Here is a 17,013-nt window from a genome sequence, read left to right as displayed (position 1 = left end):
GGAGATTCAGGTTAGATATAAGGAAAACTTTCTAACTACACCACTACCTCAATATAACGCCACCCGATATAACACGAATTTGGATATAACGTGGTAAAGCAGTGCTCGGGGGGGGGGGGGGGAGGGGCAGGACTGAGCACTCCGGTGGATCAAAGCAAGTTCAATATAACACGGTTTCACCTATAACGCAGTAAGATTTTTTGGCAGAATCGCAGTCTCCTCACGCTGGCGTCACTACATTACCACTCCTGACAGTTCTTCCACTTACTTTAATCCTGTGGACCAGAGGAGCAAACAGGAACACAAAGAGCTCCACTGTTGCCATGGAATTCTGAAAGAACTTCCTTCGGTTATTCTCTTCCTCTTCATTAGTGCTGCCACGCCGAGGGTGTCCTGGAGATCCCTGGTTTTCAACCTGATGAATAAAGGCGCTACTGCTCCCTCCCCAGCTAGAGCCTCTCTCTCCTCCAAATCGGTCATTGCTGCAGTCTTGAGGAGCCTCCAGTAGCATCCAATGGAGGGTGTGAAGAAGCTTAGTCTCCGCTACTCCAAGCTTGTCCTGATGTCCTGAATGGAAAAATGCAGCATAATGGGTGTCTCTGTTCACACAGGATCGGTACAGCGGAGATTTTCAAAGCTGCATAGGGAATTGGGCACCCAAATTCTCTACGTAGCTTTGAAAATCTCACCCCTGCAATTAGAAGTATCTAGTTGTTCCTAGTATGTCTTGGTTAAAATCACCTGATTCAGAATGTTACATTCCCCTGCACAGCCCCCTTGCCTGCTCCCTGAAGTGCCACTCAGTGTGTGTCTGCATGTCTGAAAACACAGTACTCATAAAAGATGCTAACTTGACAGCCCTGGGTCTTGAAACAGTTCTATGGATCCCCAAGCTGTAGTACTGCAAACTTTCCTAGACTGTGCTCTGCTACCCATCCCCACCAGTATGCTTCAACTCTGGAGGAACCAGGCCAGATGAGAAAGTAGTTTGATCTTGATGAGCATAGTGCAAAGCCGACTGACATCAGTGGAAAGACTCTTATTGATGATAGTGGGCATTGGATCAGGCCCTATGCTCATGAATTCATTGGGTTTTTTTCCAGTTAAGACTGTCAATCTGTGAACCAATTAGTGTCAGTTGTGGTGGCAGATTTTGTAACGTGGATACTTACCCACCCGGGACTGGACCAAGGCCAACAATTACTTACATGTGAAATACAGAACTTTCAGACATAAACTGAATATCCAACCAGACCACCCTAAGGACCTGGCCAAGATCAACCTGGGCAATGCCCCAAGGAGGCCACATCTTTTTGAGATTTGCCATGATGATGACGATGACAACAACAAATAACAACACTTTCAGTGCCTTCAAAATCTGACTACTATGGCATATGTCTTGCAGAAAATAAATATCCCTTGAAGAAGCTTATTACAGTTAGGTAGCAAGGCTACTGCTGAAATCCATTCCAGTTCCTCTTGGAGAACAGTATTGAACTTATTTGATTCTCAAGATTGTGACTCCCTCTTGACAACAATTTCCAAGAAGTCACTCATTCGTTTAGATGGCACCCTGCAATCCTGGGACGGATTTGATCCTTTCATGCTTAAAGAAGGATTTCATCATTCATGACCTTTCTTCTCACTTTTCATTATCCAGCTGTGAAGTCAGAATGATATATCTGTGACATCACCGTTCCCAAACTGTGGGACCAAGATTTAACTGTAGCATTAAACAGAAGGGGACTCATGGAGCTTTGTTTGGGTAAGTGCTTATATGAAATACAAATCTCTTCAGTGACAAAGAAAATGTAGAAAAATATGAGCTAATATTTTATGAAAATATATTTTTGTAGTGCTAGTCTTCTGTTTGGGTTCCCCACCCCCAGTTTTGATCTAGTGTTAAAATTTCCCTTAAAAACAGCGAAAGGTTTAGTGTTATATCAAGCTTTTAAGGCACAACTCCAAATTGGAGAAAATATTTATTTTAATTTCTTTTTGCATCTACCTCAATAAAATCTAATATCCATTTCTACAGGGTTGGGGTTTTTTGCAAGAGGTTGATAATTCTTTGTATTATTTTAGCTGTGCTGAATTTTACATATAGCATAGTCTGATTACTACATCTGCCTGTAATGTAACCAAGCGCAAGATTACACAAGCCCTTACATACAGGAACAATGCTATTATAATTAATGTGACTAATCATGTGAGTGAATTCTATCCACAAGAATAAAGCCATCAAGGACTGGGTTCCCATCATATTTTTGAGGTTGAAATACAATAAACAGGAGGAATAAGAGAGCCTATTTTGCTAAGTTTACTTATGTGAATAATCCTTACTAACACTAGTAGGCCCACAGACTTAAATGGAAATTATTTGCTTGAGTAAGGACTGCTGTGTGAACATGGATTTGCAGGATTGGGTCCTATACCTTGGAGAAAATGGGTATGTCTACACTACAATATAACACCCACGGCTAGCCCGTGTCAGCTGACTGAGGCTCACAGGGCTCAGGCTGCAGGGCTATAAAATTACAATGTAGACGTTTGGGCTCAGGCTGGAGCCTGGGCTCCGGGAGAGCATGGTGTATGGCATGTTGAGCACAACTTTGTGATATTTTAATGGAAGATTAGGTAATAGTAAAAAGCAAACTAATGCAAGTACCAACCTAGCTTGTTTCGGTTCGAAAGCAAGGTCGCTGTGCAATGGAGTACATGTGGTAGGGCAGCTTGAACCAGTTCCCAACGAGAAATGCTCTGGATGGCTTCAGAGAGGGCTGGAGAAAGACCATGCAGCTTGTTCTCTACTAAAACTCGTTCGAAAGACTAAGAAAAAAAAGGAGAAAAAATATTATCCTAGCACATGCTTTGCAAGACTGTGTATTCTCTTCTAAAGCTCCTGCTGTCACATATTATTTCCCACAAAATATAACGTATAGTTCCTTTCAGTAAAATTATTCCTTAAAATATTTTCCTGAAAAAGAAAGACTATAGCCAAAGCTCACTAGATGGATGGTTAATCAGGAGACAGCACTCAGAAGAATTCAGAAGTAACATGGTTCATTTAATATACTTTCCTTAGTCAAAAGAATTAAAGAAATGAGTTTCAAACGCCATATAAACATAAGTACTCTGGGCCAAACCTGGCATACAGTTATGCTGGTGTAAATCTGGAGTAATTCTGTTGAAGTCAACGGAGCTGCTCCAGATTTACACCAGTGTGACTGAGAGCAGGATTTGACACTCTCTTTGAAGGTTTTATGTAGCATAAAGAGCAGCCTGCTAAAAGCACATAGGCCTTAGGAAATATTTTCACACCCCGTCACAAAAGTTAATCATTGTGTAAAATCCTTTGTCAGGACATTATATAGTATTTTTGCAAACAGTTGCGGTTGTTGGCTTGACCATGTTGATTATTGTTGCCTCAAGTAGCACAAGATTTGAGGGCCAGCGCATCTGTTTTATAGAGGGGGAAAAAACCCTTACAGAAGCTTATTATTAGACAGCCAAGCTATTTCTACAGTCCATTCTTTCACATATGCCCAAAAGACCTCCTTATATGGTCACTGAAGCAATTATGTTCCTCTAAAGTTACTGTAGTCAAGGACTGTATTCGTGATATCACATGCCCTTGCCACAAACCAATGTAGCCTTCTGGCAATCTACTCATTCACAAGTTGTTTAGCCAATTTTACTATGCTCATGGAGATAAGTAACAGTGAATGTACATGACCTAAAGGATGCTTCAAATGCCATCACACCAGATTCATAAAATTCATCCCTCAACAAGAGGCACAAAAATCCCTCCTTGGTAAAAAAAAAAGCTGCATTTATCAGGAATAAGCTTAATCACAAAGGAGTAAAGCAAAAGAAATTTGACTTGCAATCTGGCCATCAAAACTGAACCACCATTCAAAGTGTGCAGTACCAACCAGTCAAACAGGCTGTGTAATATTCCTTTACATACACCAAGGGCAGGAAAGTAGTCTTTGCATGTGTTTGTTCTATAAGAGAGAAACATCCTAACAGTGCTGGGTATAGGCTGAGTTCAGTGAAAATGGACCATGTGACTCTTATACAGAGTCATCTCATGGACAGACATACTGGTGGATATGCAGGACTGAATATGCCGATAATGAATCAGATGCTGGAAATAATAGTCAAACGTTGGCAAGAAATGTACTGTTATGCTCGAGGATGTTTATAGCTGCCAGCAAGCATATCTGATCTAGGGGCAGTCAAAAATCTCACTGACGCTGATGGAGTGCTAGCTGCCCCTCATTCTGGCTAAACTGAGAAGCAATTAAGCTCCTTTATGGAGTAAGATGGCTGAAACAATAGAAGACACCATCCAAAGCACTGGCCACATGGAAGACCAGAGCAAGAACTAACTCAAACAGAATAAAAGGGGCTTCCCTAAAAACTGATTGAAAATTCAGGGGCTGGGGCAGTGGTGGGACTGCAGTTGTTTGTTTCTGCATGCCTTAAAGGGAGTAAGCAAATAGAAAGTCAGAGAGGCACTGGTAGCATGATGCTGAGAGGTACCCAAAAGAGAAAGCATCTTTTGGGCACAAAACTGAACAGAAGCAGGCTTGGATTCCTGAACAAGAAAATTGCTTCCTGTTATTCGTTCCTACTGTATTCAGGGAAACAGGACTTGCACCAAAGATATCTCTGACTCAGATAATTAATCTCACCTTCTACTGTAAACAATCCACAAGGCCCCTTAATATTAGCGAACTGCTTGGGCCACAAGGGGCAACACTATGTTTTTCCATCTAGAAAAAGTAGCTGTGATGGGTTTGGTGCAGAATAGGAAGATAGGATTTTAATCACCATTTGTCAAACCCCCTTATTTGTTAACGTGACTGTTCTCTCCGCAGAGACCTCATTCAGGCAACAGAACGGAATAAAATGTGCCTGCTTCCATATATTGGCATGCAGCTGGGAGAAGTTATTGCCTGCTCTGAACTAGTCTGAAACAACTGGGCTAGACTACTGTAGCCTAAATCTATTTACTTACTCTGGCAGCTACACATAATAGACCAGATTCTGCTTCCCTCATTCAGAGTGAGTAGTAACTAATTCAGCCACTAACCCCATTCACATCAATGGGCCTATTCAAGAAATAAGGGATCACTAACTGTGAGTAAGGCCAATACAATTTGTCCCACACAGAAGTATGAAAGGGACTGCTTATACATACACCTTTCTGTGTACAATCTAGAATAAACAAGGCATTTATCTACCATTATTTAACATTAAGTTTGATTTGTTAATGGATCGTCCTAACAAAGGAACAAAATAATAGAGGCCCACACTCTTGCGTAAATTGCCATTAAATTTATAAGTACATTAAATTTATAAGGGAAGGGAGAAGAAAAAAAAATCACAAAGCAGCCATTCTATGCTGATGTGTGTGTGTGGGAGGCAGATGTGGGGCCATTCTGTTGCTCTGCATAATGTATTGGCATCTCCTCCAGCACTAGATCCAATTCAAGATCTTGTCCTCATCTTCAAAAGATCACAATGGCATAGGGCCCTAAAGGCTACAGAACAGCCTCTTTCAAAAAAACACCGCCCAGATTCTGAGCACTCAGTACAATTCAGGAGGGGGAAAGGGAGTGTGCAAAGGTGGCTTTAAACCACTTTTACGTTCCTCCAATCTTTAGGGCATCTGGGTCCTGGGAAGGCTGTCAGATTGGAGCCTCTTTCAGACTGCTCTAACCTACGCCAGCTGCCCACAGGTTGCAGGGGCTGTTGCAGCGGCTAGGAATAAATTGAGCTAAGAGGACTCAACCCTTATGCCAGTGGGTTGAAGGGGGATGGCTGATGAGCCATGATGCTAGTGTAGGTTTGCCAGAGGATTCCTCTGTGTATGAGGGATTCTCCAATGGCCAGTTAAGCAAACTTTAGAGCAAGCTAATGATTATGTGGTACAAAGTTTCCCCTTTGATTGGGAGAACCAGGCCTTATGATTACAGTGTCAGTCCCCACTCTGGTTCTGGCTTACACTAGCACAAGTGACAGCAAAATTTGAATCCTTCCCTCAACTTCCTTAGGGCCTTGCCCTGCTTTGTGTATGCAAGTACAGCTCCCTGCAAGTTCAGCTGATGTTTTGCCTGCACACTGAATGCAAAATATGGTGCTTTGGGTCAGACTCTGCTCTCAGTTCCAGCAATGTAGGTGTGCAGTGATTCCATTTACTTTATTCTCGCCTGAACATTATGCAAAATCAAGATGAACAGCCCACTTTTTACCCTCCATTCACTAGAAGTTACATATACCCTTGGCAGGAGGACAGTGCTGAAATGTGTAAAATAGAAGAGGGATCCTAGGGAGCTATAAATGTAGCTGAAATCAAAGGGTCTGGCTATAATAGGCTAAAAAAAACCAAAATCCCAGCCTGACAGAGGCATGGCTAAGCTAGCAAACACAGTGGTGACCTAATCCAGGTCTCTTCAATACAGGAAATAAATTAAAGCAATATAAGAAGATAAAAAGAACCAGGCCAACCTGAATCCACAGATTTGTGCCCTAAAAATGAATAGCCAACCATGGAGCCAGATTTTGGGGGGAGGGGAGGGGAAGAGAAGGCTAAAGAGAGCTGGCAGATGCCAGTAACAGAGAGCTGCCTTGGGGGGAAGGAAATCCAGCTACAGAATCCAGTACCATCAGCTTAAAGAACATATTAAAATTGACTTGGAAAGCTCAGAGATATTGAACTGGACCCTCCTTATCCTGTAAGGCAGGGGCTGCCAACCTGAGCCTGAGAAGGAGCCAGAATTTACCAATGTACATTGCCAAAGAGCCACACTAATGTATCAGCAGCCCCGCATCAGCTCCCCCCACTCCAACCTGCAGCGCCTCCTGCCTACCGGCAGCCCCACCAATCAGTGCCTCCCACTCCCTCCCCATGCCTCCCGCCCACCGCGATCAGCTGTTACACGGTGCACAGGAGGCTCTAGTGGGGGAGGGGGGGAAGAGCGAGGGCATGGCAGGCTCAGGGGAAGGGGTGGAGTGGGGGCAGGGCCTGGGGCAGAGCAGGAGGTTGAGCACTGAGCACTCCCCATCACATTGGAAAGTTAGCATCTATAGCTCCAGCCCTAGAGTCAGTGCCTATGCAAGGAGCCGCATATTAACCTATGAAGAGCCGCATGCAGCTCCGGCATCACAGGTTGGCCACCCCTGCTGTAAGGAGTTAGTGTGTGAGTGTAATGAGATGAAAACAAAAATAAAGTTGAACTATTGTGGCTGGGGGAGGAAGTGTGGCAGTGGCGATTTTGGAAAGGACAAACCAAAGGGGGAGTGTGGTGGCAACGGCCATCTTGAAAGAGGCGCATCAAACCAGGAGGAAAGACCAGAAGATCTAGATATGTATGAAAGGAAAGAAATCCTTCACTACAAAGATCTGTCCATCCCTCCTTCCCCCAAAAACAAAATCTCCCCCTCCATCAAACAAACCATGGAGGCAGTTGGACAAGAACAGGACTAGTACAAAGGCTAAGACAGTGTAATAAATAATGGATATTGTATCCATGTGATTATAATGTCAAAGGGATATAGTTAAATGGTAGCTGGGGTGTATAGCACCTTGGATAGTTTACTCTATGTGGATACAGTACACTTAATGGGTATAACATTATAGGTAATATAAATCACATTATAAACTAAGTTATTAATGCAATAGCAAAAGACCCAGATCTCCCCTAATGAGGTAAGTTTGACTTGAGTTATCACAAATATTCCAAAATGTATATTAATTGGAGAAGGGTCACCTATGGCGGAAAATGTCCGAATAAGTGAACTCAAAGATGGTATAATAATCTCATAGTGCCCAATGTTATAAATATGTTTGGTAACATACTACTTGATTCTTAAGAATATATAAAGAATAGTTCCATGTTGCACGGAATTTACACACCCACAGAGGAAGTAAGGGTAGCCTGGGCTCTCACAACTAGAGAGGACCAGGCAACAGGGGGAAATACATAGGGAGAGAGGTGGGAGAGAAAAAGGGAACAAGAGAATATAAACAGATGTTAAATATTGTTATATGTTTTAATAGAAAAAATATATTAACAGAGTTTTAGGGCTCAGAATTCAAACAAATTATGGTAAATCAGCCTCAGGATCAGGGTACACCAATATTGGTGTTAAAAAGGAGAGAAATAAATGAAAAAGCAATGTATGTCGCAGTTTTAAAATTATATATAAATGTAATGGCGACCTGGCACCTGGCTGGGGAGTCTCACAGCTTTTAACAAAGGGTGATATACTGAACAAGAGCAGAGTTGGTACTCATGGGTGAATTTATTAGTGTCATAGCTGTTAATGTGAAAGGGATGAACAATGCCACAAAAGGAAAAGGGTATTCTGCTCTGAATAAGGATTTTCCAAGTATAAACAATTTACAGGAAACACACCCCTGAAGAAAAAATGATAAATACTTGAATACTTCTTGGACACAGATACCATATGTCTCTCCAGGTCAATCTAATAGAAGAATGTTGACAAAACTGTTTGGTAAACGCTTCCCTTTTATTGTTTCAGCACAACTCACAGATACAGAGGACAGATTTTAATTAAGGGGTCTTTGAAAGGTAGACTTCTCACCATAGCCAATATACATGCTCCCAATCAAAAACAAGATTTTTTTTTTTGTAAAAAGATAGTTTTTTTAGGAATGTAGGAAGTTTTAGAGAAGGGAATATTATTCTGGGGACAGGGGATTTAATGTGCACTAATCCCACTTTGATCGAATGTACACAAAGGACAGTCAGGAGGAACTAGTGAAAATCTGTTGCATCACTTAAAATATGAGGATGTGATGGGAGATGAACATGTACAGTTCTGACATCTGGATTATTTTGCTCCTCATTGATTTTATTCCAGGATTGATATGATTTTTGTTTCTAGGACCTCTGCTAATTTAGAAAAAAATCTAATCTGAGAGTTATTAGTGGGTCTGATCATGTCCCTCCACTTATTGGATTGAAAGATTGTTTTTTCACTGAGTCCCAAAGAGCCCTGTTCTTGAATAAAACTTGGCTATATGACCCCTTTGGAATTCAAGAGCTAGATGAAAATTTCCAGAAATGTATTGAAATAAACAATAAGGAAGAAAACAATAAAAGTGTTCTCTGGAATGCTAAAATGGCAGTAATAAGGGGGATCCTTATAAATAAAGCATCATATCTAAAAAAGATGGGACGTCTTGAAGAAGAGAGGTGGGTTGAAGAACTTTCTGTTTTGAAAGGTAGACATAAATCTACAGGAGTATTTATGTAGTGTTTAACAAAATAAATGAGATAAGAGGGAAGATTAGTCAATTACAAACACTTAGATATATTGAACAAAAATATTATGTACAGGCCAATAAAGCTGATAGTCAAACGTTAAAAAAGAAACAAGATAAATCAGCCAACCCTCTGATTAGAAATAAGAAGGGAGATTTAGTAACTGGCATCAAACAGATCTCTGAAACATTTGCTAACTTTTTCCATAGTTTGTATGCTTCAGAACATCCAAATCCTAAATTTATAAGTAGATATTTGAGAAGTGTGACATTACCTCAGCTCTCAAAGGATGATGTGGCAGCTCTTGATAGGCAAATTGCTGCAGAGGAAACTGAAGTTGTAATTAAGAATTTAAAATCCAATAAAGCCCCAGGGATTCTGGGGAGTATTATAGATCCTTACAGCAAGTGTTGGTCCCTGTTTTAACTGAATTGTTCCCCAGCAAAACAACATTAAACAAGATGCCAGATAAAGGGAAAGAGGCAAAAATCGTGGTCATTCCTACAGAAGGAAAAGATCTTACCAATAGTGATTCATACAGACATGTTTTTTTTAATTAATGTAGATGCTAAAATTTATGCTAAGCTGTTAGCAAACAGATTGAGTGTCACCTGGCCCAAATGTGTTCACCCATACCAATCTGGATTGATTGCCAGCAGACATCTATCTGATAGCAGAAGAACTCTAAATTTGATCTAAAAATGTTAATTCTAGCAATTTTTCCTGTGTGCTGCTTTCATTAGATGCTGAGACAATCTTTGACCAACTGTAGTGGGAGTACTTTAGACAGATTTTGGTAAGGTTTGGTTTTGGAAATCAGTTTTAAAAGTGTATATAAGCCCTATATATTCCTTCTGGAGCCATTTGCAATAAATGTGAGAAACAGCCTCTTGATAAAGGGCATCAAAATGCTTTCTGGATTAGAACACAAAATAGCTTTGGATGCTGACAATGTCTCGTTACATTTGCACGATCCAGAAGCCTTGTTAAAAATTATAAAACAATTGACTTTGGAATTTGGGCATGTAGCAGGATTAAAATAAACGACTATAAATCTGAAATTTTAGAAATTAATATTCCAGAAAGAGCCAAATCAAACTGTCAGCTGCATCAATTTAAATGGATAAAGAAGTCTTTACAATATTTAGGAATAAATATTGTGGAAAAAAAACTTTTAAAGGTAAATTACCCTCTAATGTGGAATAAAATAATAAAAGACTTGAAGGAATGGAACAAATATGAAGTTTTTTGGCTAGGTAGGGTAGCCTCAGTAAAGACGAATGTCCTTCCAAAAATACTACTTTTGTTTCAGCACATCCCTGATAAGACATTAAAAATATAGCAGGATGCACTATTAAAATTCATGTTAAAAACATAAAAAGAGAAAGGGTGTGTTCTAACATTCAAAGGTGGGGTAGACTAACTTTCCCTAATTTACCTTATTATTATTATTATCCATCACAATTAAAATGTGATTAATTGGGTTAACCGACCATCCACACACTAGGTAAAACTCAATCAAGATTGGAGCCCAAATATTCATAGTAATTGTTTGGCTATAAAGAAATCCAGATTATTAAATATAGAAAAAAAACCCCATTCATTCAGACCACCTCAGCAGCTTTGCACTATTTTTCTACAAAATTGCTGTCAGGGAGGCCCTCTCCCTTAGCTACTTTCATTAATAATCAGGAATTTATCCCTAGAAAATATCAAAACTACTAGTTGTGGGTAAAAGCCAAGATTGGTCCATTCAGACAGTTGTTCCTGGGTCCTGATTTGAAATCATACCAAAAGATACGTAATAATGACATACTAAAATTATATAAAGATCTTGTATTTAACAAGGCAAACATTTTATTGTGAAATCTGGATACAAGGCAGCTCTCTCTAGACATTTAACTGCATTCGAGGAGTTCAACCCGAGCAAGCTAAAAAAAAAGGTTTGATTTTTAAGATACATACCAATTTTGACTGAAAAAGATGTTGATAAAAAGACAACCCAGATGAAAAGATGGGAGAGGGATTTGGAAAAAAAAACTGATATGGAGGAGTGGGTCTCTATATGGGAAACAGGATATACATCTTCAATATGTGTAGCTCATAAATGAAATATTTATAAATTGCTGTATAGATAGCATTTGAATCTAGTTAAGATCTGGCACATTTTTGCTACCAGGGAGTCGCTCAGTTGGAGGCATTGCAAGGAAAAGGGTACATACTCGCACACATGGTGGTTAAGTCCAGGAATTAGATGGTTTGGGGAAGAAGTTATTAAAGAGATTCATTTTATGACAAAATGCCAGTATCCTAGAGCCCCCTTGACCTCCTTACTTAATGCTCCAGGAGAGGATCTACGTATTAAACAGAACCAATTAATTTCTTCTTTATTGTTAGTAGCTAGACTTCGTATTTTATATTACTGGAAAAATGTAACTCTTCCTCCTATGGAACTGTGATGTATTAAGATATGGACTGTCCTTGTAATAGAAAAGTTTTCATGCCAAGTATGTACACAAGAGAAGTGCCAAAAAGAAGACAGGTATTTAGAAATGTGATCACCCTTTTCAACATACACACAGGAGAGTGGCCCACCTGTCAGACTCTGTAGTCAGGTTCTTTGAATATTAACCTGATCCAGAAAAAGTTATAAAACTGATGTATGATGTAGTATGTGAACATTTTATTGTAACTTTGCCTTAGTAAGAAATTTCAAAAGACAGTCTGACCAACTATTCTCAGCAGACTGACACGTTATACGGGCTCCACTGCCACCTGAATTACAGAAAGGAAGGGAACATCTGCAGAGTTGGCAATCTGGAAAGCAGCATTGAAAGCTTATGTCATGAACTGATTATAGCGATTGCAGACTCGTAGGCAATGTTGAGTCTGTTCCTGGTGTGTGCTCTGCTCCCCCACGATCACTTACATTATGACTTTCCTTTTGAGGCCATTATGTGCCAACAACCTGTTCTGAGTTTGTTCATATCATCAGTGTTCTCTCTTCACCCTGTTCTCTGGTCTGGTGGTTATTTCCCTCTGCAGTATTTTGCATCCCCTTGGGCACTTCCTTATAGGGGCCAGCTAGCTCCTTACAGCTGAAGTTTACACACATTCTATCAGAGCAAGGCTAATCACGGGGCTACAATACCAGACAGGATGACACAGGTGCTTTTGGGACTGGCTTTGCCACAGGCTTCCTGTATAACGTTACTCAAGTCACATGATCTTTCATGTCTGTGTGAAACAGAGATAATGTTTACCTGCTGCCATCAGCACAAGCAGGCATAGTGCTGGCTAAGCCCCAACCCCAACCACTGCACAGCCAGGACTTTGGGGGCATGTGACCCCCAGCAATCCTACCTCTCTAGACCACCATGTGTGCAGGGGTCCTCCACAGAATTCCCCAACGGAAGGGTCCTTTAGGAAGGCCCCAGCACCCTCCTGGAGGAAGAGACTCAGCTGCCACCAGTAATAAGGGGTAGGGGTAGCTGAGCCAGGACCTCAGGGGCAGTGTGGATTGAAAGAAACATCTGTTAAACAGGTTTGTTTATTTAAAAAATAAACCTAATTAAATTTGAAACTGACAATCTTTGATGAGGCCTAATTTATTATATTCTAAAGTCATTTAAGGTAAATACAAAAAAAATTAACGGTACATGTTTGTAGCCAAGTTTTCAAGAAAGCCAAGCCACTGAACAGCTGGAGGTCATTGGCTAGGCACCTGGAACCAGAGTTTGGTGAAGTGCTGAACTAGCGTTTGATAGCAGTAGCCTCTTCCGCAATTTCAGAGGGAACATTTTCTTTATGTCACTTTATTCAGCTAGTTCATTGGAATGACTAGTTCTTTCAAAAGTTAAAGAATCAATTTGAACAAGCTGCAACGTTTGGTGTCCCTCTTCCAATCTATGACTAAAAACTACATGTGAGAGGAGATCTACTAGTTCTAAAAACCTGAAGAACATAATGAATTGAACTAACTACAGATACTAACTGTTTAATCAAACAAGGAAGCAGTTATCAGAAACTGTTAGTTTTAAATGCAAAACTAAATGTAAATTAAGCTATATAATTGCTTAAACAAATGTGTATCAATAGAGTGTTCTCCTGGTCAGCAAAAAGACTATATTTAGTTGCTAATCACCATTAAAATGTTGATCAGCCAGCGAGAATCAGCCTTTCTTTGGGAAGATAACTAAGAAACTACAAATGCAGAGACATGATTAAAATTGATTAAAAAAATAAATCAAGATTTCCTGCTTGCTGATGTAAACAGAGATTAAAATTGGTGATTTAAATCAATCCACCCTGCTCAGGTCCCTGAAGCCCCTCCTTCACCCCATCCAAAGAGGCACTAAGTACAAAATGTGTTTTGCTTAAGACCGTTTTTCAGCATGACATCTCTTTAGGGCCTTATGACCTCTACTTACAGCCTGCCCATATCTAAAGCTGTATTTGCCCCATTTACACTAGCCTGGGATACCCTATCTCATCTAACTGTGCTTCTCAGGTGCCTAAGACACCGTTTACAGCCCCCTACTCAAATCACATGCAAGAATGTTGTGATCTCATACTGAATACAGTATTGTCGTACCCATCTTCGGCAGCATGTTCATGCTATTCCACAAGATGTGAGGTTCCTGGTACTTGGGAGTATATATATTTTTTAAATAACCTCTGTTTAATGCTGTGGAGATGGAGCATGGCCTAGTGGTTTGAAATACAGGATTAGAGATCAGGAGATCTGCATTCTACTTTACCTCTGCTAGTGATTTACTAAGGTAAGGGACCATAGACAAGGCACTCCACTCTCCATGCTTCCATTCCACCACCACCATCTCCACTGCCTCAAAAAAGGATTATAGTTCTACAGAAGAGTATTGTGACATTTAAAAAAAAAACCCACACTCTCAAGCAGGAAGGTAGCATAAAAGCTTAAAGTATTATTTAGTGCTCAGTCTTCAATATACTCAATAGCAGAGAAAGCTTTGGTGAGTTTGTTCAGAGGTTGTTTTGGGAAAAACTTAGTTTCCTGTTTACAAATCAAGGGTATGTCTACCCTGTAATTAGACTGCAGCTGACATGGGCTCACGGGGCTCAGGATAAGGGGCTGTTTAATTGTGGTGTAGAAATTCAGGCTCAGCCTTCAGCCCAAGTTCTGGAACGCTCCCATCTTGCAAGGTCCTAGAGCCTGGGCACTAGTCCAAGCCCAAATGTCTACATTGCAGATAACCCCTTAGCCTGAGCTTTAGTCAGCTGAGATGGGCCAGCTGTGGGTTTTTAATTGCAGTGTAGACCTATCCTCAGAGTTAGAGGGTGCTGATGTTCCTCAGACTGATGTGAAAAAGGGCAGGGGGCACTAGAGGAGGATCATGTTATGTAGCCTGTTGATTTGGAGGAAGAAGGCAACAGTGAATGGGCCATATTTGTCAATGACAGCAGAACTGTTTCACTTATCAAAATGTATGCAGGACCATAAAAAAAGGCAGATCCAGTTAGAACAGTACACAGTTTGGCAGCATGATAGAATATGAAATTTAGCATGTGTAGTTTAAAGAAGTGCACGTTTACAGAGAAATACGACGCTAGCCTTCTTCTACACACCAGTAAGCTCTGAATTTGCATGATCCTTTGCAGAAAGAGATGGGGTTTCCAGTGGACAATTCACTGAAGCTGTCTGCCCAATGGTCTTTACTATGGTCTTTGAACATGACAGATTTCTCAACTGATACGCTTTTAATTGCATTTTGGGCTGCATGTCTGGTTTGACTTTTTTTGCATTCGTATTTGGAACATTTTTCCATCTCTGGGGTAACAACTGATGTAAGTGCATTTACAGCAGAGATTATTTGGCCCTTTGAGTTCAAGCTTTTATTAAGTTTCCATATTTAGCCAATGCTGCATAAAACCAGTAAACTATGATGAGTTTAAGGGAAAAAAAGCCACATACCACGCAGGAAGCTTCATACTGTTTTCCAAGTTTGGGCCTCAAAAATGCACTAAAAACCCAACAAACAACAAAAACAAGAGTTAGTTTTCATAACAGTAGTTATAGGTATGCATATTAAGCATGTTTTTATTGAGTCATTTTTAATTCAATTATTTTGTCAGTGTGACAAATGTTTGTCAGTTACTTAAGTGGCTAGATAAGTCCATGTAACAAACAGTAATGAAGCCATGAGAAACTCAGATACCTGTTGAAAGCACTGTACAGAATGTTATTACCTTTTCCATAAACAGAAGGTTTTCACAAATACCAGGCAAATACCGATATGAAAGCAAGACATTTTAAAAATATGATTTTCTTCCCTAAAGGTAAAAAGAATTCAGCCATTTTAACTCATCCAAATGATGCATTTTCTAGTAGTCACATTTACCGTTTATCAAAGTATTTAGGAGAATAAGAATATATTAAGTATTACGGAAGTTATGAGTTGAATAGCTGTGGTTTGCTAGTAGATTGTGTTAATGATTCTTTTCCTCTAATACACAGCTCTCTGAATTGCTTGGAGGCTTCCATTTCCTCACAAGCTTTAGCCAGAAAACCCACCCACCCCACAACAAGTAGTTAGACTTGAGGACTTCAGTAACTCAGCCAGAGGTTAAAGGTCTGTTACAGGAGTGGGTGGGTGAGGTTGTGGCCCTGCAGGAGGTCAGATTACATGATCATGATGGTCTCTTCTGGCCTTGAAGCCTATGAGGCTATTTCGGACCTCATCCTACAGTATTTGCTCAAACTCAGGCCTCAGTTGGAAGTTGGCCTTCGCAGTCTACCACTGGGATAAACAACAAACACACCCACACACTCCCCCCAAAATAGAGACCCTACAAAAACAAACATCACACGAACAGGTTGACAGCCAGAGGTTTGGGAGGGGGTGGGAGGGTGCAGAAATACTATTCGCCTCAAGATAGCCCCGGTTTTGAAGTGGGGGGAACACCCCCCCACTATTCACCCAGCAGACCCTGCCCCGGGAGCAGCTCAACCAGGGGCGCTCCGGCTTGGGCAGAGCTCCAGGCACGTCCCGCCCCGGCAGGGAGGCGGCCGGCCCGACAGCCCTGCCGGCGGGAGCAGCGCTGCGGGGCCCCCCGAGGCCCGCCAAGCGGGACAGGGGCCCGCGCCGGGTCCCCCCCGCAGCCCCGCTCGCACCTGGTTTGCCGCCACAGGAAGGTCTGGATGGGCAGAGGGACGCCGCGGCCGCCCTCCTGCTCCGGGCCCTCGGAGCTTTTCCTCTTCACCATGGCGGCGCTGCCCGCCCCGAGCCAGCCCGCGGCGCCCGCGGCTGCCGCCCCGCTTCCCCCGCCGCGCAAGATGGCTGCAGCAGGCGGGGGGTGGGGGGGGAAGCGAGCGACGGTGTCCGCCTCCTCCCGGCCTTCAGCACCTCCCTCCGCGGACAGCGCCCAGCGCCAGCCCGTGGCAGGGGCGCCACCCCCCGGGCTCCCCCACCCACCCAGCAGGGCCCCGGGGAAGGCAGCGCTCGCCTACAGCGCCGGGGCTGCTGCCGCCCCTCCCCCGGCCCTCACCCGCGGCTGGGCCAAGCACCACCTGTGGCGAGCGCAACCCCAGCCCGCCCAGAGCCGCCCCGTCCCTCCCAAGCAGCGTCCCCGTCTCCCCCCGTCCCCGCAGGTCTCTGCCCCCGCGAGGCATAGCCGTGTGCAGCCCCCTAAGGCGGGGTGCCCGCTGGGGAACTACCAAAAAAGAGGGGCAGGA

General features: G+C 42.1%; 1 protein-coding gene across 2 annotated transcripts in view; it reads right to left on the bottom strand.

Annotated features, from left to right (window-relative positions):
* Nucleotides 1–16,544, bottom strand: part of UNC80 (unc-80 homolog, NALCN channel complex subunit) — a 175,350-nt gene extending 158,806 nt beyond the window's left edge. For both annotated transcript variants that reach the window (XM_026647781.1, XM_026647782.1), the window contains exons 1-4: nt 16,453–16,544; nt 15,253–15,301; nt 2,673–2,829; nt 269–567 (exon numbers count right to left, since the gene is read on the bottom strand). In XM_026647781.1, the coding sequence (XP_026503566.1) occupies nt 269–567; nt 2,673–2,829; nt 15,253–15,301; nt 16,453–16,544 (597 nt within the window). The remainder of the gene's footprint in view (nt 1–268; nt 568–2,672; nt 2,830–15,252; nt 15,302–16,452) is intronic.
* Between the last annotated feature and the right edge of the window lie 469 nt (nt 16,545–17,013).

The sequence above is a fragment of the Terrapene carolina genome, unplaced genomic scaffold, assembly GCF_002925995.2.
Source record: "Terrapene carolina triunguis isolate 2854851 unplaced genomic scaffold, T_m_triunguis-2.0 Scaffold62, whole genome shotgun sequence".
Taxonomy (NCBI): domain Eukaryota; kingdom Metazoa; phylum Chordata; order Testudines; family Emydidae; genus Terrapene; species Terrapene triunguis.
The sequence above is the reverse complement of the archived record's forward strand: the minus strand, read 5'-3'. Positions and strand labels throughout refer to the sequence as shown.